At 41.7% G+C, this 26,803-nt stretch overlaps 1 protein-coding gene across 3 annotated transcripts in view; it reads right to left on the bottom strand.

Annotated features, from left to right (window-relative positions):
* Window positions 1–7,591: 7,591 nt before the first annotated feature.
* Window positions 7,592–26,803, bottom strand: part of fam124a (family with sequence similarity 124 member A) — a 40,329-nt gene continuing 21,117 nt past the window's right edge. For 2 of the 3 annotated variants that reach the window (XM_011489266.4, XM_078939725.1), the window contains 2 exons: window positions 21,452–22,215; window positions 7,592–9,104 (listed from right to left, as the gene is read on the bottom strand). In XM_011489266.4, coding sequence (XP_011487568.1) covers window positions 8,307–9,104; window positions 21,452–22,215 — 1,562 coding nt within the window. In that variant the 3' untranslated portion in view covers window positions 7,592–8,306. Of the gene's footprint in view, window positions 9,105–21,451; window positions 22,222–26,803 lie in introns of all 3 variants that reach the window. The other variant, XM_011489265.4, reaches the window with a different exon arrangement.

Below are 26,803 nucleotides of genomic sequence, written 5' to 3'. Positions count from 1 at the left end.
GACATGTTAATGCTTAAAGCTAGGACCCAAGGAAGCAACACTGTTGATTGTATTGAAGTTAGTCAATTCAATTCAATTCAATTTTATTTGTAAAGCCCAAATTCACAACAACAGTCGTCTCGATGGGCTTCGTATCGGTTATTGAAAAAGTCAAACATAAAATCAAAAGGATTATGAATACATAGAATTCAATAGGAAAATACTAAAATGAACTAACAAACTGACTAAGCCAAACTAGACCCTCCTTTGCGGTAAGGAAAAACTCCAAAAAAAAAAACAGATTCCGGAAAAAACAAAGAAACCCCAGGGGTGCCCATGTGAAGGAGGGATCCTCCCCCAGTACGGACAGGCGATTTACCAGAACTCATAGAGAAGAATTAACTTATCTAACTCTACAACTACATATTTAAAGTCCAGCAGACGAGCTTCATCCAGTTGGAGTTGGGGGGACAGTCGGGGGCGCGAGTTGAGCCTGAGACAGGATCCACAGCCAGGTGTAGAAGCAGGAGCAGAGATGAGGTACACGGCCAGGTACAGGAGCACGGATGAGCCAACTGGAATCGGGAAGCACTCCCACTCCCCAGGAGGGGAGAGGGAAAGATGGACAGTACATGAATCGCACTGCACCAAACAGAGGCATGGAGAACTAAATGATGAATAATGATAAGGAATAGAGAAGAGAGGAAGGGTAGAAGTAGATGAGAAAAGAGGACAGAACCCCAGAGCACCATCGTTACCCCAGCTTCAACTTCTAGCAGCCTACTAAAAAAAAGTCATGCAGACGTCCAACACTATAAGGATGTTAGCCTGATTTGGGTAGTGATTGGTTATTGACGTTGTTTCTGAGCAGCTGTTTGATTTTTATTCCGCATTGGCAGCTTTTTTTGTCACTTTTTCCGCCCAGTATTGATCATGACATGCCCGTACTTTAACCTGAAATCTGCTGTGGAATGATTTCCTCCGCACTGTCCCCTCTTAATTGGGGCCGTGACAGTCAGCAAAATAAAGTGTGGGTATTTTTCCCATGCTGGGAAGCATGATTGGTAGCCATAAGGTATTTGGCTTCTTTGTCTTTTGGCGGATTCCAGCCATTACTGGACTTGACTAATGAGAGAAGCCGTAGCTTTGCTTCATTAAACGGAGTTGCCACATTCTTTAAAACCCACAGCTCAAACTCCAAAGGCAGGAATTTGGAATTTTAAAGACTTTGTTACGAGAGATGAAAAGTCACGGTTACTGACCAAAGACAATCATTGGAAAGGAGCAACAATGACGGACGGCTTTCTTTGTGAGGCCTTTGGAAGCACATAATGTCAAGGTTCACATTTGTGAATTAAAAAAGAAAGACTTTCATTTCTGATCCTTGGAAAATCTGCAGGGAAGTATGCCGCTACTGAGAGGTCAAGGAAGAGGTCAGAGCTCTGTCTTTCTGACGAACATACTGGAAGCCTCGGATTCAAACCTCCTATCAGTGTACATACAGTATCTGTTGTCTGCATCTCGCCTACCTAACCCTTGCTTACTCTTGCATGTTGGATAAGTGTTCATTGCGACTGTCACCCGTAGAACAAATGTCTATGAACATTTACACTCTGCTGTGCAGGCTCACCAAGCGTCCGTTTGATGCGGGCCACCTGGGTGCCCTGTACAGGTTTGCCCCTTTCTTGTCTGGACAAAGTCCATAGCCATAAGAGCAGTTGTTACTGAGGCTACAGAATAGTGGTAAACTAGTCATTAGCCCTGTTTTGTCCATTAGCCAAATCATTTCCAAAGGACAAAACATACTTAGCATATTTAGCTTCATTATTTGAGGTTCTGCGATCCAGGAGTAATATGTGAGGCTGTAAAAGCAGGACCAGATATGAATAGAGATCCTCAGATCTTTTTTATTTGATTAAAAAAATCAGTTTGTAGTCAACTAATAAGGAGCTTTGTCTAAACCTGCTAAACCAAAATAACAAGTGGACAGAAAACATCTAAACACCTCAAAATATTTAAAACATTTTTTAAATCATTTTAATTCAGATCATATTTAACATCATAGAGGTGATGCAGTCCTGGAAGTACCCCAAGCTTCTATTCTATTCTATTCTATTCTATTCTATTCTATTCTATTCTATTCTATTCTATTCTATTCTATTGAGTTAAAACTATGTCAGTTTTAACCCTTGTGCTATCTTAGATGACCCCACCCTTGCATTGACGTGTTCTCCCTACCATGACAAAGGTGGATAAAGGTGGAAAGATTTCATGTAATCCATGGACACCAGTGAAGATCACAAATAATTGAAGAAAAAAGGTTCAGAGCACTGTCTAGTGGGTCTAGATGACCCAACTCCCAATGTTAAAGTGCCAGCACAAGGGTTAAGATGATGTTTTTAGTGATGGTGTATGAACTGTTTGTCATTTAAAAAAACTTTTCTTATAGATTACTTTTCTTTCTGTCAAAAAACATTTTGATTGTTAAATCATAAGAAAAACCATTCTAATATAAATTTTAAAGTTCATTCTTTGAAACAACGCACATTTAGTGCAAAGCAGTGCATATAAAACTTAGCCTAAGACAGACAAAAATGTGCAAATAAGAATACATGCAGACAACATTGTTCCTATTCTTTTTAAAGAATCTGCTTAGTAATCCATGCATGCTGTTGAAAAGTATAGCTACACTAAGCTTTAACTTGTAAATTTGCGAACCTGTCAATAAGAGTCCTGCACAACCATATTTGTCCGCAACTTTGTTTTTTTTCCCTGGATCTCCATTCAAATCTTTCTGCACTTTCCATCATAAAGCAAATTTAAGCATAATATTGAATAACAACTACAAAACAAATGAACATTAACGTGGCATGCACAGAAAGAGCAAGAAAGGCATGACAGTTTCAATTTTACCAAGAAAATGCAACATATATGTAAAGGATGCAGATTCATGCTGCCCCCCCCCCCCCCCCCCCCCCCCCCCCCCCCCAGTGCTCTACTTCCCTTCAGCAATACGAACCTGGGTGCTTGAGGTGACAAAGGATTAGCGGGATTGCTGGTGTGCAGGGCCGGGCCAGGCAGCAACAGAGCCTGTGGCGCCAGAATAATCTGCCAGGTACGCCACAGACGATTAAAGCCACTAGCACTGGCACTGGGAGAGGGGCGACGTGAGGGGACGTGTCCCACGCAGGCTTCACCTCACAGGGACGGAAGCATGACTCCCGAGGACCATGAGGAAAAATGCTTCCTATTCAGAACCCAAGAAAGAGGAGAACACTGACATTGAATAACGGGGCACTGATAAAGTTTCAAATGTTTCCAACAAATGAATAACATTTGGTTCAGATTTGTGAAGTTTTTCAATTTCCACCTTTGTGTCTTTTTTTTTCAAATATGGCTTCATTTAGATTCGTGTTATTTAAAAAGAGGAATTTCCCAAGTAAAAAAAAAACTAAAGATAGAGATGGAACAACAGACAGCAGGGAAGACTCCGAATATGGATTTTTTGCCACACAACGGACACTGGCACATGTGTATTTAAGGGTCTTCATGGCTGAAAAATCATAATAAGGTTATTTTGCTATGATAAAAAAATCTTAATAAGATTATTTTTCTTGAAAAAAAATAGACACATTCTTATTCTTTTTTATTTTCTTTACGTTCAGTTTTTGCAGTGTGATCAAAGGGACCAAATGCAATTAAAAAGAAGACAAACATGAAAGATTCCTTGCCTTTAAAGTCCAGTTTCTCTGCAGAAGAGAATCCTGTGATCTGAAAGAATGAGAATCATCACATCATTCTTCCCTGGTTTGAGCTGATGTGCTTTTGACTTTTAAATCCTTGTGTTAGTAAACGCAAAACCTCAAAAAAAAAAAATTCAAGTGCTCAAATGTAATCATTTCATGACTGTTTCTTTCTTTCTGCTGCCTCCCATATCATGTTTATTTCAGGAACATGGCATGAAAAGCAGAACTGCTTGTCTAAACCCTTTCGTGGGAATATCAGGAACTAAAATCAAGCCTTTTTTACAATCAGCCTTCCAAAAACACAACAACGGGAGGCTTCATTAGACCAAAGTTAGATCCTGAGTCTTAAAATGGTTATATGGTACTGTCTGTGACCCTCCTCATTTATGTCATAATAAACGTTTTTGGAAATCAATTAATTACATACAGGCGTAATACATTTTCTTTTCCTCCTTATTTCTTTACAGGGCCACAAGGATGTGGAAAGTTACTCAGCTGCTGCCAGGTAAACACTGGGTAGATCATTTGGGAGTCCATCGCAGGGCAACAACCACACACACTCACACTCACACACATTTAACCCTTGTGCTATCTTAGATGACCCCACCCTTGCATTGGCGTGTTCTCCCTACCATGACAAAGGTGGAAAGATTTCATGTAATCCATGGACACCAGTGAAGATCACAAATCATTGAAGAAAAAAGGTTCAGCGCACTGTCTAGTGGGTCTAGATGACCCAACTCCCAATATAAAGTGCCTAGGATAACAAGGGTTAAAAGAAATAGGATTTTGCAGTAAAATAATCCCACAAAAGGCACTTTTAGAACAAATGCATTAATTCAGTGATGTCTGCTGTTTAAATAGTTTATTTCCGTTGAATGTGACGCTGATCTTGTCTTTGGGTTTGGAGCCCCGCTTTGGGTAAACAGGATATTGCACCGGCAGTGGTGCATTAAATGTATGGGATCAGGAAGAGTCAGAACGCATTCCAGTGGTTTGCTTATTAAATAAATATATGTCAGTTTTTCAGCGTTTCCAAATACTACCCCAGTGCTGCTGCTGGAGTTTTTTTTTTCATTTTTTTCATTCTAAATCTACGCTGAAAAAGTCTTTCAGCCAAACTGTTCTTCAAAAAGATATATATATTGCATGTAGTTTGAGTTTGCCCGAAAATGTCAAAAAACATTTGAACAGATTGAGTCCAAGATCCTGATGCGTTTTCCAGACTTGGTGGTGTGGGGTGTGCAGGCAGCACCACTCTCTGTGCTCATTGGTCAACGGTGACATCAGAGCAATTTGCCATGACAACCAAAGGGCGGTATCGTGGGATTCCCCCTCAAACTGCCTGCACTGCACACAGACCCCCTCACACCTGTTTAAGCATTCAAACCGCTCACCGTTTTCTGGAGCTTGACTTTCTGGGACAAAAGACGTGCTCTACAATAATGTAATAGGACTTTTGATGGAGTTCACAACATGGATAAACAACTCTGGTGGCAGCCAGTAAAAATGCTGTTACAACATGATGGTACAAACAGGAACAGTAGAAGAGTGGGTCACTATTACAACATTTACATGATGGAAAAACTTTCATTCTCAATTCAATTATACAGTAGACAGTTTTATAAAAATGTGGTCAAAATGGGTAGGATATTGTACATAGTTGTTTTTTTTTGTAAAAGTTAACTTTTGGGTTGTATTCTTTTTAAACTAAATTGATCATTTATGTTGATAGGTAAAGCAGCCTCGATCCCCCTCCATGTGTTTCTTTTGTCTCTCCTTTTTTTCCACTTTGTAGAAGAAAAAAAGTGATTTGCAAATGAGGAAACACCACATGCATTTTAAGGAAAACAGTTTAATGCAGGAGGGCAGTATTGTGCTGAATTGAAATAATCTTGTGTGGTCCGGATGGCTCAGTTGGTTGCATGTATAGGACTAGTGCTTAGGAAATCAGGATTCGTTTCCCAGCGGGAGCAATGAACTTCATCCAGTGTGGGTCTGTGGGCAAAACCCTTTGCACTGCTGCCCTACCATGTAGCCACAAGGGGGTCTCCCTGTGCCGGTCCCCAGCCCAGATAAAACGGAGGTCTGGGTCAGGAAGGGCATCAGGCGTAAAGATTTTTGCCAAACCACCATCAGTGGACGTTCGCTGTGACCACTGAAAGATCAACAACAAATCAAACTGGATCCTGTATTTTATGTGGGGTTTATTTTGAGGAAATATGTAGTTTAGGGTTTCAGCTAATTTTTTCATACCCCTTGTGCTATCTTGTGGGGTCCAGATGACCCCACCCTTACATTGACGTGTTCTCCCTACCATGACAAAGGTGGATAAAGGTGGAAAGATTTCATGTAATCCATGGACACCAGTGAAGATCACAAATCATTGAAGAAAAAAGGTTCAGCGCACTGTCTAGTGGGTCTAGATGACCCAACTCCCAATGTTAAAGTGCCTAGGATAGCACAAGGGTTAATCTGTTTTTTGTCGTCAACTTCGATTGAGAGAAGAACACCAGCTTAACCACAAGGTCTGGGGGAGGAGTTGTAGCTATGAATGCCTGCAAATGGACACTAAGTAGGCAGGATTTATGTTTTTTTTTTTTTTATCCACCTTTGTCATGGTAGGGAGAACACGTCAATGTAAGGGTGGGGTCATCTAAGATAGCACAAGGGTTTTAAATGTTGAATGTTTTAGCTTATTGCCAGAGCTAGATTGCAGGAAAAAAGAAGAAGAAAAAAAGGAAAGAAAAATCTCTCTGTCACAAAATTAAATTCTACACAACAAAAAACTTAGCCTGTGTCTGGTCTTCCTATTTCAACAATCAGGGACACAGTCAAGTTAGAAGCTCTGTTTGGTTTACTTTACTTGCTACTAAACACTCCTAGGGTTTTTGAGTAAAATAATAAAAATCTAAAAAAAAAACTGCAGATAAAACGCACATACGTTTATTACGTGTGAAGTTTGACTTTTTACATGATATACTGTAAGAGGCAATAGAAAATTGATCTATTCTGAATCCTGCCTCTAGTGTTATGTGGTGGAACTGCAACGTTTAGTTTCTCCTAAATTCTAGAATAGAATCTGGACATTTATATGTATTTATAGCCAAGAATGTAACAATTAAACCACATGCCAGATCCTGATCAAGCTATAGTCAAAGGAGCCTCATCCTTCATTTTAGTAACAGAAATAAGACTTGAGACTGTTTTGCTTTCGGGACTGCAAAAACAGGAAGTGTGTTCTATTGTGACCCATTGGTATTTTATAAAGTATATTAATAACATTTTGTGACAGTAAATGGTTGCTTTATAAGCTGTTGTAAATCATCGATGGAGTTTGTGGAGTTAACATTTGCTCACACGTTGTTATGACTCTAATGTGATTGTGTCTCAGTTCTGTCTTTCAGTGAGAAAACACTGACGTGCAAGGTGCTGATTATACAAGATATGATGTTCCTGTTCTGCCTGATTGAATGACCCATTTCATGTAATCAACCCCTGCCAACAATAAAAACGGACTCCCTGCACTGGGAAGACGGGACTCCTCTGCTGCAGTTTGCGCTGTGACAGACGCCTTCTCCTTCTGCAGCAGTCAAAGAAAAACTCTTGTTTCCCGTGTGGTTTTGTTAAGAAATAGTCAAAACCCTGACAATCATAACTTTATATTTAGAGCATAAATACTCTAAGCTTTGTGACTGATAAATTGTGGGTCAATTACTATGGAGGTTTATTTTCCACCCATAATTCAATGTGATATGCAATTCTCAATTCAACTGAAAGTGACTTGTGAATATTTGTGTTTGCAAATCAAACTTGGTGGTGATCCACTCTTCCATCCATAGTCCTACAAAGACCAGGATGACAACTGCCTGATAACAATACTGTAGCTTTATTTGCACTAAAAGTAAAAAAGAAAAAAAAGCCTCCGTTTACCAAAATCTTCAAGCACATTTTTAACAAGAAAAAGCTGCTTTTACAAGTATAAAAACATTTTCCAGCTTTACAAAAAGGACATTTTTTACTGCCACGTCAAAAGCCTGTGTATCCCCACTGCTCCTCCATGCTTGATCACCTATGATCATAATATGTTTATTTCATATGCAGACAGGTGAGAGTGAATGAGAGTGGAAATGCAAATCCATATTTGATTTAAAAAAACAACAATACCTGACAAGCTATGTGCTTCAAGTCTTAAAAAAGCCCAAAAAATTTTGAATTTGTGTCCACATACTGCAGGAATATAAAACAAAAAATGTTACAGTAACTAATAAATCTTTGACAATCAGCCACCTAATGTATAAATAACCTTACAGTTGCATGACCTTCTATGTAGCGCAGAAAAATATTTTTAAATGTACAGTTTTGTCTCACAAGTTTGTGATCGGTCTATAAAAGTTTTAGTATATGACATTTACAAAGCGCATATCTGGACAGAAGACAACGTTTATAAAAAATGAAAGCATGAATTTGTTCCTGCAGTTTAACTATCAGTCACTAGAGGGCAGCATGGCGCTGTGACGCGTCTCAGCTCTGACTTGCATGACTACTGGCCGAAAAGGCATCATCTTCTCCAAAAAGGGATCAAATGTAGAATTCCTGGTCTTCTTCAATCTTTGCTGGCTCATCAGCAGGCGCGCTGACGATGCTGCAGCTGTCCGACTCGTTCATGGAAATCTCACTTGAGGACGGAGCAGCACTTGGGCTTAGGCTGGTGTTTTGTGGATGTAACCCCAGCAGAGCAGGGGGAGTGCTTTTGATGGATGGGCCGTTAGGAATTCGTCCCAGTGTGGCCGATTTGTATTTGTTGTGCGGGATGACAGGAGAAGGGGGGGGTCCGATGTCCTCTGGCGGGGCCGATAATGGTCGAGGCGTCTGAGCCTGGCTGGACTCAATGTATGCGGACACCACGGAAAGATCCGCGCAGCTACCAAGGTTCACTTTGACCCCCGTGTCCACATCTGTCTCTTCTGCCCCGACCAGAGCGTCCACGTTGAGACGGAACGGTGGTACGAGGGAGGGGCTTCTTTTGAGGGAGTGGCTCTTTGTGTGGGGTGTGGAGGAAGGGCCCGGAGAGGAGCAGTTGGAGTGGGAGCTGGCTGAGCCCAGGTTGGGGAGCGAGAAGAGGGAGCTGGAGCGGTGACCCCTCCACTGTGACCTCTGGTTGTCAAAACAGTGCAGGTCAGGCCACTGCGCCTGCTCGTCCTGCTCATCGCCGCCAGGAGGCAAAGACTTGTGGAAGTTATGGTGGACTCTGGGCCTGCACAGCACCCTCTGGTGGTGACGGCGGATCTTTTGGGAGGCTGGGGCGGAGGCCGTTTCTGGGGCGATGGATGATATGTGGCAGGGATCCTGTCTGTGTCTGAGGTATGCACCTTGGACCTGGGCAGGAAGGAAAAGAAAACCAATAAAACGTAGCAGTTAACAACCGATTTAGGAAAGTTTCTGCAGCAAGAACAGAACTGTCAAAGAACTTGAAATATTCTTCTTTTGAGTGATAAAATCTACAGTAAATGGCCTGTTGGAAAAAGCCAACATGCCTTGTTTATGACTAGTTTCAACACTAGAAGCTAGATGTTTAAAGTATTCTGGCTTCAAATATCCCAAAGAATTGGTAATTCCAACACAAAAATCTGATCCTTCTCAAACAGGACCTTTTTTTTCTTTTTTTTTTTTAAACAGCCGACACTTTGACCTTCTGCAGTAGTAAAACCTCTCGTGGAACCACTTACAATAACACTGGCACAGTTCCATTACAATCTGACATTGGACCTGAGAGCAAGCCATCATGGCAGACGGCACAGGTTTGGTGCTGGTTCATCTCACTGTTGTTATTGTTTTTATTATTTCCATATGTGTTTATCTTTCTGTGACATGTTAAAAGGCCCACTGATAAAGAGATCTCACACATGAAGCACGGAGAACCTAATTAAAGGCTTGCAGAGGTTGCACTTAATGTGTTATGTCTTCCAGATTTTCCGCTAAGCACTCAAGACAGTGCAGACGCACACTTGAGTTCATCTAACCCATTAGAACAGGATGAATGCGTGGCTTTCATAGTTTGTACGTCAGGGACTGAATGGGTTAAATCAGGTGAAGGAGGGGCGTTACGGAGGATAATCAAGCACATTTTTCATTTTTCCATCAGCTTTGGTTTAACATACTAAAAGAGTATCCAGAGCTTTTAAGGGGGGTGCTGAAGCAGCCTCTGTGTACTGAACCTACTTTTCTTAGGACCTGTAATCACAGGGCGTCTAAAGGGTTGACTGAAATTAGACAATGGTTCAGAGAGTCCCACAAAGGAGTTTCCCTTAAGACATTTAGGGACTTTTCTCTAAGTTTGCATTTGATCCAAGAGGAAACGTGTCAGCTCAAAGTATAGGATGCTTTTGGCATTGGATTCCAGTGATCTGTGTTCCATCATTGAAAGATGTTTTTACATGTTATTTAGTAACCTAGTTTCTGGGTGAGGGCCTGATTAGAAAAGGTTTACATTCGCAACTGTGACCAGGTTTCCACACCTCCTCTTCCTCACAGGAACGTGAACATTGCTGCTGTCATACAGCTGTTAAGCATCATGCAGATGTGCGATTGGAAAAAGGCACGTTAAGAACATTTATAAGCTGAAAAGTTTGATTTAGGAAACCAAGTTTCTCCAATTTTCCTATCCCAGACGCCCATCCCAGCTAGAAATACCAGGTTGCCTTAACCCTTGTGGTATCTTGAGGGGTCCAGATGACCCCTACCTTACATTGATGTGTTATCCCTACCATGAAAAAGGTGGATGAAGGTGGAGAGGATTTCATGTGATCCTTGCACACCAGTGAAGAAGAAGAAAAAAGGTCTTGTGGGGTCCAGATGACCCCACTCCCAACGTTAACGTTGGAAGTGGGGTCATCTGGACCTCACAAGATAGCACAAGGGTTACTATCAAGTTAGGTTGACTAACGTGGTGCCTTAAACATAGAAATGCACAGAACTCAAACAGAATTGAGCTTATGTCAAACTCAGATGACAAATGGTCACAATCTCTCTTGAGTTCTGCTGAGTTTCTTTCATATTAGACACCTGACAAGGTGTGAGTTGGTAAAACCAAATGATTGGTTTTAACTATAATAATGTCAAAAATGTAAACGCTTTTGAGAAGGTGACTGCAAAAAAATACATAAATAAATAAAAATCCAGGTTGTTGATTTAATTGAATTCTGCAAAAAAGAAAAAAGAAAGTCAAATGAATGGATCAATGAAATAGTCAAGGTCTTCCCGATGCTTCAAATTTACTTAGGGCGTGTTGTTAGACGGTGAAGTCACATTTAAGCTACTTTCGGAGCCTAAACCAGCCATTCAGATTTGGTCGTGTGTTGTTCCTGGAAGAAATTGAGTCTCTGTTGAGTCTAACAGCAGCAACTGGGGCCATAAAGTACCGGTAGTTCTAGTTCCTATGAATCCCAGGGTGGATATGATGAATGTGTTGCCCCTCAAGGGTACAGGCACAGACAACTTCCAAATTGAAGCTGCAGCACTTTAGTTCGGCACAGGCAACCGTGTCATTATGATGACATTTTTCCTTGGGGTTGATAAAATCTTTACTCACTGAAACCCTGTGAGTTTGAAGTCAATTCAAGTTTTTATGATGTCTAAAAAATTGTCTGAAACATGCATAAAAGTTATTTTTGAAAGGAACGTGGTTTAAAAAACTAAACACCGACCGAACCTGACACAGTGTACACATGTGCACAAAGAGGTTGTGCGACTTGACTGTATTTTGTCACCACAAGTGTGAGCAAATAAAACTTTCACTTCATCAACACAACTGTTTCCTGCATGCAGCAGGTTAGTGAGTCACAGGGTCTGAGTCCTTGGCAGGACCACATTCCCTGCCTTCAACACATTAGCCCTTGTGCTATCTTGTAGGGTCCAGATGACCCCCACCCTTACATTGACGTGTTCTCCCTACCATGACAAAGGTGGATAAAGGTGGAAAGATTTCATGTAATCCATGGACACCAGTGAAGATCACAAATCATTGAAGAAAAAAGGTTCAGCGCACTTTGCGCAATCTCTTTCAGGCCACGTGGTTGCTGGAACCTATCCCAGCAAATTTAGTTAAATTGTTTTTTAATAGGCTAAAGAACCCTTCTTTGCAGTAAGCTATTAGCGTCAGGTTCGGTCACAACTATGGAGATATATGCCTTGGACAGATAATCTGGTGTTCTACAGAGAATTCTGAACGGTGAAAATCAATCCTGAAGTGAGCCGGGAACTCCATCCCCCCCAGACACTGTGGCCCTCCACGGGTGCCATGAAAAGAAAAACAGCAATTGACACATGGCTGTACATACACTTATTTATTTAACCAGAGTCACTACGATATTTCCCCCTTTTGACGCCGGCCTCTAGTGGTCATTTGAGGAACTCCAACACGTGGCACTTCATGGCTTTCTTTGAATCAGGGAATGGAAAAGGAAGACTTGTTCACAACCAGCACGGTCAGTCTGAAATAACTTTTTTATTGTTTATACGGAAAGATGTGTGGAGTTTAGGTCTTGCAATCCTTCATTCTTGCACTGAAAACTAATGTCTTAAGAAATGCACAAGAGGGAGGGGTTATCCACGGTTAGAACATTTTCTAATTTCTGTTTATCTGTTGATATCTCTTGAATGTTGAGCCTAAACTTCATGTGTCAGCCACTCACGCAACAAGCTCCTTCCTGAGTGATTAACTGAGAGAAAAGGGAAGTAGGGTTCCTTTGTAAGACCGGAGGATGTCTCAAGGTTTATATAAGCCCTCCTACACTCCCATTGCTAGGTTAGAAGCTCTGTGAATCACCACCAACAGCAGCAGAAGCCATCAATATTAGGACGAGCCCCATGTGTTTACCACCCACCTTCAATGATTCAAAAACAGACTTTGATAAACTACAAATCTAAAGTCACTTATACTGCAAAATGTTGTCAGGCCTGGAAATACTAGACAAAGAAATTCTGACATAAATGCGGAAACCTTCATGTAAAGCACCTGCGGTGATTTTCAGACTGTGGCCCTGATAGTCCAGGCTTTTGTCAAGAGTTTCCTCCAAGGATGCAGAGCTACACACACACGACTTGCTGCTGATGCTTTACCCATATTTCTAGTTTCACATCTGTCCTATCATCACTTTTCTCCCCCCAAACACACAATCCAGGCGAAAGCAATCATTTTCCACAGCAGCGGCCACTGGACAACCATTTCTAAGAGCGCAGGGATCAAAGGAAGTCAATTTCCATATGTTGAAAAGTTACAGCCATAAATATCACGAGAGAAATCTTAAAGTTTCCTGAGAACAACTTCCAAACTGAAATGGGATATACCCACTTCACATGTCAGGGAGTGAAAATGGTGCGAGACCATGATGTTTTGGGGGTTTTTTCATCATGAGGAACCAAAACTGTCTAACAGTCCTAAAATCGGTTCTCCTAAAGTGTGTCAGAATGACTGATGAATTCACAGGACTTTTATATCAGACTGGATAACATTTTGGTGTGTGGAAACATCATGACTTCTTCCAAATTGTTTGCAAATTTCCTTGTTGTTGGCCAGAAATCACCTAATCTCACCTCACAAAAACCCACTCCAGTGGAAAGTTTATGTTGTATTTTAACATGTCTGTCAAGCTCGAAATTGCATTTCTGCGTATTTCTTTACTCGAACTGTGGTAAATCAGAAGCAGGCAAAAAATGCTATTTGAAAAATAGCGGTTTTGTGATGGAGAATGTACGCCGTGCGGTCCACAAGCTCCCATCGCCGCTCCATTCTGATACATCCACTTGTGAAGGACTAGATCCATGTACAGCACATCTTCATTTTCCTTGTCTGAGCTGGCATCTGGCTCTGATTAGCTCTGTCTTTGCTCGCCATTTTTTGTTGTTATGTTAGGTTGGAGGTGTAAGAGGCTGTAAGCTACTGGGCGAGTGCGCAAACAGAGAGCTCTCAGTAATGGGGGAAGGGAAGGGAGGTGAGGTTGCCAATAGACCTGCCCACAACTACTGGCGCCCTGCAGAAACTATGTTCTAAAAAAGGATACATTTTGGCTACAAACGGCAAATTCATAATTAAAAGAGCACTGGGAACACTTTTACAATAGATCAAAAGATGATTGGAGTGGAACTTTAACAGCAGTCAAGAAAGTCACACGAAATTGTACAAGTTTATCTATGAAAACAGACCGTACATTTATTGTTTAATAAACCTATACGCTCCAGCAGAATTAAGTTAATAATGTTTTACCAGCTTAGAGTTTCAAGGGGCAAGTTGGTGCTGTCTGACAGATAATAGGTCGGAAACTACGATGTTTTAGGGCAGCACGAGGGGCAATTGCAGTATTCCACTTAGGCATGCCTTGCATCAGAAGGGAGGGCTTTGGAAACTTTCCATGCACGAGCAACAATGATGAGAAAAACAGACCTCGACACTTGAGTGCAGTGAGAATAAACAAGATGAAAACAGTCTGCTTCTCCACCGGCAGGAAGAGAATAACTCCCAACAAGTTATTTATTTTATTGGACGATTACATCTTCAGATCAGCTTTAAAATGGTAAAAGTCTGAATTGATCATTTTTATGCCTTATCAATCTTTATGAAAATCATTATTGTATATGTATATACATATATATATATATGTATATATATATTGCAAACAATAAAAAAAGATGCCCCAAACTTGTTTCATTGCTACTTCGTGTCTCCTGGCTGGTGCAGCAAAAAATCCTGACAAGAGTTAATGAGCCAAAGAAAAGAAAGCTGACGGTTGCAGCTGGATTATAGCTGATGTCAGTGAAAACAAACTTTGAGATCCGTTAGTCATGTTTAACTCCAAGTCTGGAAGTTTATCTATTATCCCAGAATCCCCGAGCTGAAACCTTATCAGTATAAAAGGTCAGGGTTGATCAAATTATGCTGTGAGATCTGTGTGATTTCAACTCACTGCTCACTTCAGCATTAAACACAAGTGAAAGATTTTCAAAAGCTCTTAAAATGAATAAACGTTATTAAACATAAAGAGAAATAGAAAGTGGAGTTTAAAAAAAAAAGCCTTTTTCACTTTTCTTCCCACAGGAATGCCTCAAAGTTGGCTCTGTTTTCAGTCATTATTCTCTTCTACAATCCACTTGATTCTGTTTATCTGTTTCTCATCCTTCCTTCCTCTCTTTTTTTACAGCTTCCGCTGGTTGGGACCATTAAGTGGCAGCATGTATCAATTTCTATGCATTTTAGGAAGACAGAGCGACTGCTTCAGTCCGCTGATAATGAGACCAATTATTTTCTCAGGATACCACGCAACAAAGCTGGTGAGCAATCACAGCAGGGGATGCTGGGTAATGAGCTTGTACACTTGGCAATGGTTGTAGCCTTAGTGCTGTAAGTGGCAGTTATCTAAGGATAAGCCAGGTCAACCGGATATCTGCCCTCAGCAAGCCAAAGGCAGCACAACTGAGCTCTAATCCTCAATAACACAAATCTATAGAGGCAAAAGCACTTTGTGAGATTTGAGTTAATAAAAGGGCGTGCAATATCTTTTAATACTGTAGCTGCTGAATCATTGTTTAAAAATGATTAATAAAAACTTTTTTGAAGACAATTCCCAGGCAAATAATAAAAGATTAAAACTGTTTTAATTTGCATCGTTCCAAAAATGTTTGTCGTACGTGCAAAGCTTTGTGGGTGGTAAAATTATTTTGTTAGTCAGAACGGTCTCAATCATCGGTGGCACAGATTGAACAAGGTGCTGGAAACATATTGACATGATAGCATCACACAGTTGCTGCAGATTTGTCGGCTGCACATCCATGATGCCAATCTCCCGTTCCACCACATCCCAAAGGTTTTCTATTAGGTTGACTGACTGTGGAGGACATTTGAGTTCAGCAAACTCATTGTTATGTTCTAGAAACCAGTCTGAGTTGATTCCAGCTTTATGACATGGCGCCTTATCCTGTTGGAAGTAGCCATCAGAAGATGGTCAATGTGGTCAGAAAAGGATGGACATGGTCAGCAGCAATACACAGGTAGGCTGTGGCATTGGAACCATGCTCAAATGGTGCTAAGAGACCCAAAGGGTGCCAAAAAAATATCCCCCACACCATGACACTACCACCACCAGCTTGAACCATTGATACAATGCAGGATGGATCCATGGTTTCATGGTATTTACGCCAAATTCTGACCCTACCATCCAAATGTCGCAGCAGAAATGGAGACTCATCAGACCAGACAATGTTTTTCTAATCTTATATTGTCCAGTTTTGGTGAGTCTGTGTGAATTATAGCCTCAGTTTCCTAATTTTTTCACAGCCCCTCGGATCACTACACTTCATTTGACCACTTTCTAAATATTGCTTTAAATCATAATTTAATCTCTGCTAGTGTTGCCAGATAGAGTTATGGTTTTCCAGCCCAAAAGACATCTAAAAACCACCAGACCCAACAAAAAAAACACCTAAAATATAAACGAGTGATTATTTAATTAATAATCCATTATTTATCACCTCCTGATTTAATTGAAAGTCAACCTTTAACACATTTTAATGATATTAGATCCACCATTTTTACAGACAGTCAGAGAAAAGCAAAAAATAATGTACTCCTATTGAAATTTACTAACAACCACTGATGTTTTGCTCAAATATTAAGAACAATTTAAAAAAAGGAAAGTGAAAAAAATCAAATATCTAAACACAAAAAGAGTTGTAGTTTAACTTATTAGCCTATAATGAACTAAAGCAGAAAATTGTTCTTGCATTTTTACTTTTCATGATTTATTGTTTATATTAATATAACAAAAAACCCTGTTGTTTATCTGCCTCAAACTGTCTTTTCATTGCAGCTTCACGTCAGATCTGAAGTGAAACACATGAGCTATCATGTAGAAAGGGAGACCATGGAATAAAAATGTCTACAATGTAAATAATAATGATAAATTTTACATTATTAGTATACTCTGAGTAAACCTAAAGGAACAATCAACCTGACTTCACTCAGGATTGCGTAATCTCTAGCAGCCTCGTGCAGAAATTAAACAGGAAATACACAAAATAGCGATTTTGAGGATAAGAAGGAATACAATGATTAGAATCAAACTGTCATGGTTTGAGTTTGTTTTGTCTTGGGTTTTGCTTTAGTTCTTGTTCTGTCTTGTTTGGTTCTGTTTCCTGTTTTATTTTGAAAGGGTTCCTGTCTTGTCATGTCTTGAGTTGTACTTCCTTGGTCCCCATCTGCCCTGATCGTGTTCACCTGTGTCTTGTCTGCCCTGTCTGTATATAAGTCTTGTCTCTGCCTTCCTCTTGTGCTGGTCCATTTACGTCTTCATGTGTCTAAGTCCCTTCATACCATGTTCTATGTTTTCTAGCCACGCCACAGTAAGTTTTGTTTTGTTTTGTCATCCTGCTCGGCAGCGCTTTTTGTTAGTTAATAAACCCTCAAGTCCAGAACCCGTTTGCCTCCTGTCTCTGCGTCTGGGTCCTACCGGCTCTCGAGCCCCCCTCCCCGTGACAGAATGGACCAGCCATATTTTCTGGACCCAGCAGAGCGGGACATGCGGCTGCTAGAGGCCTACTGCCAGGACGCAGAGAGGACAAGGACTTACTGGGATTTTGACCAGGCCCAGTTCGCCTCTTATGCCTGGGGTGGGTGCCACCTGGACTTTAGAGGGAGCCGTCTTGCCCTGAGGGGGGGTCGTCGTCGCCGCCGCTGTCCCCGTCCACGTCCCGTTTTTGTTTCGGCGGTGGTCCTGGATGCACCACAACCCCTTCCAGTGGTGGTCCCGGATGCACCACATCCCCTTCCAGTGGTGGTCCCGGATGCACCCCAGCCCCGACCCGTCCCTGCTCGCAGGGGGGTGCTGGCTGCACCCCGACCCCTCCCTTCTCCCAGGGGGGTGCTGGCTGTACCCCGACCGTTCCCTGCTCCCAGGGGGGTGCGGGTTACACCCCGACCGGTCCCTGCTCCCAGGGGGGTGCTGGCTGAACCCCGACCGGTTCCCGCTTCCAATGCCACGCCTGACCCGCCAGAGCTCGGCTCCACGCCTGACCCGCCAGAGCTCGGCTCCACGCCTGACCCGCCAGAGCTCGGCTCCACGCCTGACCCGCCAGAGCTCGGCTCCACGCCTGACCCGCCAGAGCTCGGCTCCACGCCTGACCTGCCAGAGCTCGGCTCCACGCCCGACCCGCCAGAGCTCGACTGCTGGCCCGACCCGCCAGAGCTCGACTGCTGGCCCGACCCGCCAGAGCTCGACTGCTGGCCCGACCCGCCAGAGCTCGACTGCTGGCCCGACCCGCCAGAGCTCGACTGCTGGCCCGACCCCGAGCCTGACTCCGAGCCTGACTCCGAGCCTGACTCCGAGCCTGACTCCGAGCCTGACGCCTCGGAGGACTCCACACCGGACCTGCCTCGCCGGACCGCTCGGCCTCCCGGCCGTCCTCCGGACCTGCCTCGCCGGTCCGCTCGGCCTCCCGGCCGTCCTCCGGACCTGCCTCTCCCCAGACCGCACATCAGTGCTTGAAATGTGTTTCAAGCAGGACCTAAAAACTCCCAAACCCGCCCAAATTATGTCCATCCACCCAAAGCAATTTTTGCCTCCAAAGTCAGAATAAAAACCGCCTTGTTTAGCTGAAAACCACCCAGTATGGCAATACTGCCTCTGCTTGTTGACTTGAGAATCTCTGGACTCACTGTTGACTGGAATATGAACGACCCTGGGAGTATTTCAGGCAGGCAACTCAAGCAGTGCGTTTACCTGGTTACTCCTTCCCACGGGCAGTTCAGTCTAATCAACTCACCTGTTTAGCGTCCTACTTAAGTTCCAGGTGCACTCCAACCCCTCTTCTTCCATTTCTGCGAGCTCTGCGTTCATCACCCCACCCTCCTCCCCGGCTTCCACCTGTGAGCTCCGTTAGGGGTAGTTATTACCCAATGTTTTCTATGGAGATCTTTGTTGTATGTATCTGAAAGGAGCCTTATGCCAAACTTATAGAAACATGGAAATAAATCTTTACTGCATGAGTTGTCTGACTGAGATACCATTGCTACAGGAGGACGGGGGAGGACCAAACTCTTTTACCTGAAAAATCTTATGTCAGTTCAGTGATTTGGGTTTTTTTGGGGGGAGTGACATAATGATGGACGTGAAATTGATTTTAGACATTTTTATTAAATGTTCAGCTCGGGGCCCCTAGATAATTGGGGACCCCAGTCGATCCTCAACCTTTGCCTAATGCTAAGTCCACCCCTGTGTATCTGTGGTTTTCAACCGCTACTGCTGTTACTCTAAGTCAGTTGAATGACAGTAAATGTGTTGCTGCACAGGATTTGAATCCTGATCGTGATGGCCGGGTGAAGTTTCAGGAGAGAGAGAGAGGTTAACTCCAAACTCTTATGTTCACAAATGTTTGCAAGTTTAATTTAGCATAATTATTTAATGGTTTGGACATTTAAATTTTAGGCAGGTGTTTCATTTTTTTCAGTAGCCCCTCTTAAGTTTATTATTGTGATTGCTTCAGTGTCAGATGTAAAATATTCAGTCTGCATAAAATTGAATAGACCTTTTTTTTTAAGTGAAATTAATTTTATTTAAGATCCATTGGCCTCTGTGAATGAATGTGTAATAATAAATGATTAGGCTACCATGTTGGTTGAGGCATGTATTCCAATTGAGTACAAAAACAAAAACAATGCTGTTATTTTGCTTTTACTGGTCCGGCCCACTTGGGATCAGACGGATTGAATGTGGCCCCCGAACCAAATGAGTTTGACACCCCTACTCTAAGTACTAGATCAATTTTTGATGCGTACATATCTTTATATTTTACATCACAACATTTTCCTAATTTCCAGTCCATGCATTTCTTTATTTAGGGAAACCGTAACATGTTTAAACTTTTTGTTTCTTTTCAGTGTATAGGCCTTTCTTTTTGTGTTTGCAGCCTTTTTTCTAGTACAGCTGTGTTGATTCCAGCAGCTTTTACATCTTGTTGCTACATCAGAAATTTGTCTTCAACAAAACTTAACATACTAAGTTCAAGAACTGTAAGGTTGATGGTGTAGTGGTTAGCGCCCTTGCCTCTCGGGAAATAGGCCCTGGCTCAAATCCCAGCTGGGTGCCTTCTGAGTAAATGTTCTCTTAGATTATGTGGAGGTTTTCTCCAGGCAACCCAGCGTCCTCCACAGTCCAAATAAATGTTTTATAGGTAAATAAGTGATTCCAAATTGTTCCTCAAAAACAGCTGGATAGGCTCCAGCAACCCCACAACTCCGAATGGGAGTAAGCAGGTTTAGAAAATGGAAGGATGGCAAAGCATCTTCTTTCATAACATCCTCTGCATATCTCCCTGACTTTAAAGTTTTCCTTTAGTGATGATAAAACTGGTATAGATATTGAAGAAAGTTATTTATAGTACTTAAATTGTGTTTCGCTGGACTGCAAAGACCATACTGTTTTCACAATTCTTTTTTCTTACTGCACCTTTACGCAAACATTTTTCCCTAGCAACAAACTCACTACAATTTGCATGCACCTAGTACCGGGTGAAAACGTTTTTTTGGCATAGGGAAAGACCACTTCTCCCGAGTGATGACATCACAGCGGGAGAAACCGTCTAAAACATAAATGGGCCCAAAATCTGTTATGGCGCTAAAAATAAATAGTTTTAAATCCAATCCAATCAAACAGAGGATGTTTGATTGGCTGTTTTTTTCTATTAGTATATTTGTACTTCTTTTTGTATTTATCTTTGATGGCCCGTGATCTACCGTCAAATCTTTCGCAATCAACGTAATGAGCACCCCTGCTGCAAATAAAAATAATAATGTTATTTTCCATCTAATTTGAACTTGTACTACAGAGCATAGTCCTCTTATTTAGCAGGCTGTGTTTTCAATCCTATGCTTTCCTTCTTCATGCTTAGGAATTCTTTCGCTTTATTTTACCATCTAACAAACATAAATTCATTGATTCAGCAGAAAATTTTCTGTAAATCAGTGGCCTTATGTGATCACATGTTGGCTGTAACTTTTGTAGTGAATTCATGGTGGGAGCACAGCATTTTAAACCAGGTGGCACTGAAGCATCATGCATATGGTCCATTGTCATGATAGATTAGTTTATTGTTTCTCTCAGTGTTTCTCCAATCCCAGTAATGGACTGCAGCCTAATCGGCTTGAACTTTCCAAACTACTTATCTCCTAGCGCCCGGACACACATCCCCTCTGAAACAGATACTCCTCCAACAACGGCCGTTTTGTGCGAGCCTGTTTCCATACAGGAGGGTGTGCTCTTTCACGCTGAAGCATTCCAGCAGCACTTAGTGAAACCAGCAGGACACAGCCACGTTCTCTTCAGGAAAGCTCCATTAACTTTCATTATGACGGGTGGAGTTTTGAGAATGCGGGTCTTTTAAAATAATAAAAAATAAGTACTGCTGAAATATCTGTTGAATGTCAAATTCTTAAATCTTTCCTCTACTCTCACATTTCCCTAACATGGCACACAAAGCAGTGGTTGTCCTGCCGAATGGTAACCACCATGCTCTGCAATAAAACTTAATAGAAAACACTTATTTAAATGACAAAAAAAGGAATAAAATTCAGCAAATACCTATTTCCAAGTTCATGTTTTGGGAGGTATAGTGTCAAGTAGTTTTTTTTCTTTTCTTTTACGGAAACTAGTTATTTTGAATAGGTAGAACAGAAGACATACCTGCAACAGGATCTTGTTTCCATCATAGTCTTCGGTCTGCCAGCGGACCTCACTGATGGGGCTGCAGGGGTGTGGCAGCAGGGGCACCAGTTCCCCAACGTCCCGTACCCTCACCTCCATCACAGCTGACTCCAGCACCACAGGACTGTGGCCTCGGGGGAGCCTCTTGAATGACAGCTGGATTTCCATGTCAGGGTTGGAGTACACCACAAAGAAGCAGAAGTCCTCCTTCTTCTGCGCCACCCGTCGCTGAAGCAGGAGCTTGTAGAGCCGAACCATGTCCATGTAGTTTTCATGAAGACAGTAAATTGTAAACCTCACGATTTCCTTGCCGTAGTGAACCTGCCTCACAGCCCAGAGTGGTGTTCCTGGAGCAAGAGTGAAAAAGTCCTGACTGCAAGGGGTCAGTGGCAGCATTTGGCGGCCATTGCTGACCTTTTCAGTGTGGTGGTAACGCCAAGGTGGCCTCTGCAAAGTGTGGTGCAGCATCAGTATGTGCTCTTCACCGCCGTAGGCCTCTTGGAGGAAGAGGATGACCGCCATGGCTGGCTGATAGGCTGCAGACGGGCCGCTCTGATGGGGCTTCTGCCGCGGCCGCTGGGAAGGAGAGGCCCGTTCGGAAACTCTGAAGAGCTGCAGCTCGGGGTGAACCCACGACAGCACGGCATCAGCAGCCCGCTGCAGAAACTTGCCTTGACCGGGGTCGGCAATGAGGTGAATGCTGACGAGGAACGGGTCCTGGAGCTCACCCATGGATAACTCGCCTCCACCAGTTGATAGAAAAAAATAAAAACAAGAAAGATGTTAAAACGGTCTGCCACTGAGCATCGCAAAAGGTTTGATTAGAATCCAGTAAAAACACAGCAGTAAGGAATAGCTTGGTAAAAAAAAAAGCCTGAAGGTCTTTTTAAAGATAGTAATCCAGATAAAACATTTACTATATGCCTTTTTGACAGGAATCCTAGATCTGTCTGTTTTCTCTATCTTACAATTACCAACAGTTTATCTTATACATTTTCTGTCCTCGTCTTTGTTCCAGCTGTCTCTGTTTCACTTATCTATATCCAACTCCATTTTTCATTGTCAATGTTTACCTCCCCTTCAATCTACCAGGCCTTTGTGAGTCTACTTCTTTGTGGAAGCTCATTAGTGCCATTAAAAGTCATTACTGCAGCCCAGAGCAGCAGCCTCCCAGACCACAACAGCAGAGATGCATTCAGGTGAAGCGTGTCCCTGAACTTCTGACCTGGTAAAGCTCAGGAGCTGGCCTGCTTCCAGGCAACATACATGTTGTGTTTCGAGGATGTATGTCCTGGCATACTCGATCTGCTCTTATCTCCATGTAAGCTCAGGGCCTGCCTTTTGAAGAAATATTCCTGCAGTCTTTATCTGATTTCTCAGGGGAACTGTCCCGTTTAGTTGCTGCTTTGAGAGCAGATACACAGTCTTCTTGTCCCAAGTATAGCAGAGTGTTTGACTGTTGCCAAAATCCCAAAAAGAGAGGCCAGATGGGGATTGGACCAGTTTCATGAATCCCATTAGTCTTTTCTGCTAGGACAAAGAAGTGACATTTCCAAACTGTTAAGCTAATGTTACAATGAAACCAGTATTGAAAAACAGATGCTGCACACCTGGCATATCATTAATACATACAATTATCGCAACTTTTACTTTTTATATGCACCTAGATTTATCTTGGAGAAAATTGTATCTGATTTGATGGGTTTTATGAATGAAAGTGGTGTCACAGAGCGCTCCTCTTTAAAATGTATCATGTTTACTATTTTACTTTTAAAATTAGTTTTCAGATCAATAATCAACTCAAAACGATTAACTTTAATCAACAAAAATAGTTTATTACAACCTGTCATACCACAACAAATGTTTGTTTGAAATTTGTTGTGTTTTGGAATCTCAGTTTCCGTTTTTGAAATCTTTATGGTTCGTTTTCCGATTTTATTTTGAAAATATTTCATTTTCGGGTTTATTATTTTTATTTGCTTCCTGCTTTCTTTCATTCTTGATTTTCTTTTTGCCAATTTCCACACATGCTTTGTGTTAGCCGTCTTCCTCCAAGCATATATTCTTACTAGCTTTTTGTTCAACATGAGATCTTATCTTTGTTGATCCTTGTTCCTGGTTTCTGTTCCAGTGTGCTTCTGTGCCTGGTCAGCCCATCCAGTATTTTATAGCCAATAAAATCTTAGTTTAAAACATGGATTCAAACAACTGACAGATCTGTGCTGATGTCAAGTTTTTATTCAACCCTGTGACAAACAAAAAAATGAGGAAAGTCGTTTGGCAACAGACTAAAATCTGAACCAAAATTCTCATCTAACAGATTTTTTTTGGAACCACTTGGCAAGAGATGTATCTCAAAAGAGTTTTAGATTTCGTCGCCTCAATACTCCAAGCTTTACAGACACCTGCTTAGAGAAACCCGCTGATTAACATCTGCCCCATTTCATTGGAATCAGGGCACATCTACCTGACAGACACCAAACAAAAAGATGAAGGGGTTTTATTAAGGGTGTTTACAGTGCAGCACATTGAGCTATCACTCACACAGCTTGACCTTTTTGCACTAACAGCTTCTCCGCACAAATCGTCTGACACGAAACAGGCCCACCAGGACAGGAGACCTTTGTCCGTGTTGTCTCAATAATGTCTCACCGGGAAAAACGCTGCCTCTTTCTGAGCTCCTCCACCCTATTTTGTTGGGTTTTATTAGTGCTTACACATTTGATTCCCCACTTTTTCACGTCATCTACTTGCCGATCCACGTTTATTGTTACCTGATCTAAAAACGAACTCAAGAATAGGGTTAAAATTAAAGCCACAGACCTTCTGAAATTCTCATTGCTCTTGTTTTGGGCGTTTTTCTTATGTATTTGTATCAAAGCCAGCGTCAGAAATAAGGGGGAAAAAATGGTTGTATTTGGTTGTCCTCCCCCATTTTTTGGTTGTCCTTCGATACCAATATTCAACAGCAACAAAACCTACTAAGATGTCAGTACTTATATCTGTATTTCTTCTATACATCTAATATCAACTGGCTCTTATGATGGACATTTAAAAAACTAAAAATATTAAAAACAAACATTTTACTAAATATTGAAGCATCTGGTTACACAAAGTATTGCCATGTAAATCAAATACTGTCACGGTCAAATGAAAATACTTTATCTTACCCTATAATATATAAGAAAATTGATTAGATTAACCAACACTGTAACCTAATGGGTATTTTTAAAATTTAGAACACTTGTATGGACTGGGACTAGTACAGCATTCTAAATATAAAGTAATATTTATATGTAGTGAAAAGTTATAATATGATAAAACATCTATTTCAAATAAACACATGTGTAAATGATACCATGTTTACATTGTGCGCTGCAGTAGCAGTAAAGACTAATATCCCCGATCTTTTAAGCAAGACATGCAGGTGCAATGTTGTCATTTTTGACAAGAAATTTCAGACAAGTTCCTCAAGGGATATGTCATCATCATCAATGTCCGACTCAGTCTGCTGAGGCTGATGCCGCTCACGTCTTCGGGCGTACTCTGTTCGTTCGGAAGTCACGTGACATTGTTCATGTACACTCGGTTTTATCCTAAAAAGTCGGACGTTGGATTCCCAAAAACTTTGAAAAATAGTTGAAAAATACCAAAATGTTCAATAAAAGACCAGTTTGTCACACGGACAACCATCAGGTTCATTTTTGGTTGTCCTGCGTGAAATCTGGTTGTCTCGGACAACAGGATAATCGCTTATTTCGAACGCTGAAAGCTATCCAGTGACAGCTGGTCAATTCAATATTTAAACAAATGCAGACCAGCTTTGATGAAAAGTGTGTTTTTGGTGTTTTTGACACGTTCTTGTGTCATTTTTCTCATAATGGAGGAATTTGCATTTCTGAGTATTTTTTTATTCAAATCTTTTTGAATCAGGAGCAGAAAATAGTGTGTTGGAAAAAGAGCGTATTTGAGATGTCAAAAATATGCAGGGTGTGCCACAAGCACCCTGCTCCGGTACCATTCTGATGGAGCCATTTGTAGACGACAAGATCCATGGACGTCTTTATTTTCCTCTTTTTAGTTGACATCTGGCCCAAAACTGTACATCTGGATAGCTCTATTATTGTTTGCCATTTTTGTTGCACTGGTAATAGTAAATTGGGGGTGTGAGAAGCTGTAAGATAGCAGGACACCCTGTTAACAGATTTGTGATGGGAAGTGGGGGTTGGGCTTGCCCCGCTCCAGGTGTCCCCCCCACAACTCCTAATGAACTCCTTCCGCTCTGCAGAAACTATGTCCTAGAAAACAACAGGTTTTTGGGTTTTGTCCAAAAATAACAATCATAATTAATAGACCACTGGGAACACTTTTAAAACGCGATCAAAAGATGACTTTAAAACGTCTTAGGTTAAAAGTTTGGAATTTCTTTGTTTCAAGCCATTCTTAACTAACTTTGCCTTTATTTATTTTTTTAGGGCTGCCTGAAGTGGCAACTCTAATAACGTCTTCTGACACAACAGTTCATTGGGGACATGAGGTGATTCGAAAAATCACAAATTACTGACAATGTCTATTAGGAATTACCAAGAACTGGTATTCCAGTAAAACACTCAGACTCTTAAAAATTCTGCTTAAAATGTATCGAACAATTTTTGGTTGCATCCCATGGTATGACCTACAGTCCTCAATTATCCTGTTTGTCTTCCATCCATCCCTCCATCCATCCATCCATCCATCCATCCATCCATCCATCCATCCATCCATCCATCCATCCATCCATCCATCCATCCATCCATCCAGCCAGCCAGCCAGCCAGCCAGCCAGCCAGCCAGCCAGCCAGCCATCCAGCCATCCATCCATCCATCCAGCCATGGAGTATACCCTGGACCAGTCGGCAGTCAATTGCAGAGATTTGTCTCCCATCTGCCACATCTTAGTCTCATAGACCACAACCCTCTCACAAAGTGGTAATCCTAATCTCTCAATTACGTAAAACTGACCTGAGTACTTGTCCAGTTTTTGGATACCTGCTACCATTTTAAGAGGGAAAAAATGCTTCTGGAGTGAGAAAAGATAGTAGGAAAAGAAACAAGGAACCTTTGGAAAAGTTTTAAGACAATTTCGAGGCCTGTACTACTAATTTACAAAGTTAATTAATGAAACAAATGTTAATTTGTATACTTTTATTTACATTTAAGCTTCAAAATGTAACTATCTATTTAGACTAAGAAATGCAACTTGTGCACGCATGACTTTCCCATGCACTCCTCCAGATGGTAGAATGCAGACCATGAAACATTTGTTTTGCAATGAGGTTTAATGGGGAGTTGG

The sequence above is a fragment of the Oryzias latipes genome, chromosome 21, assembly GCF_053564925.1.
Source record: "Oryzias latipes strain Hd-rR chromosome 21, Olatipes_Hd-rR_3.1".
Lineage (NCBI taxonomy): Eukaryota > Metazoa > Chordata > Actinopteri > Beloniformes > Adrianichthyidae > Oryzias > Oryzias latipes.
The sequence above is the reverse complement of the archived record's forward strand: the minus strand, read 5'-3'. Positions and strand labels throughout refer to the sequence as shown.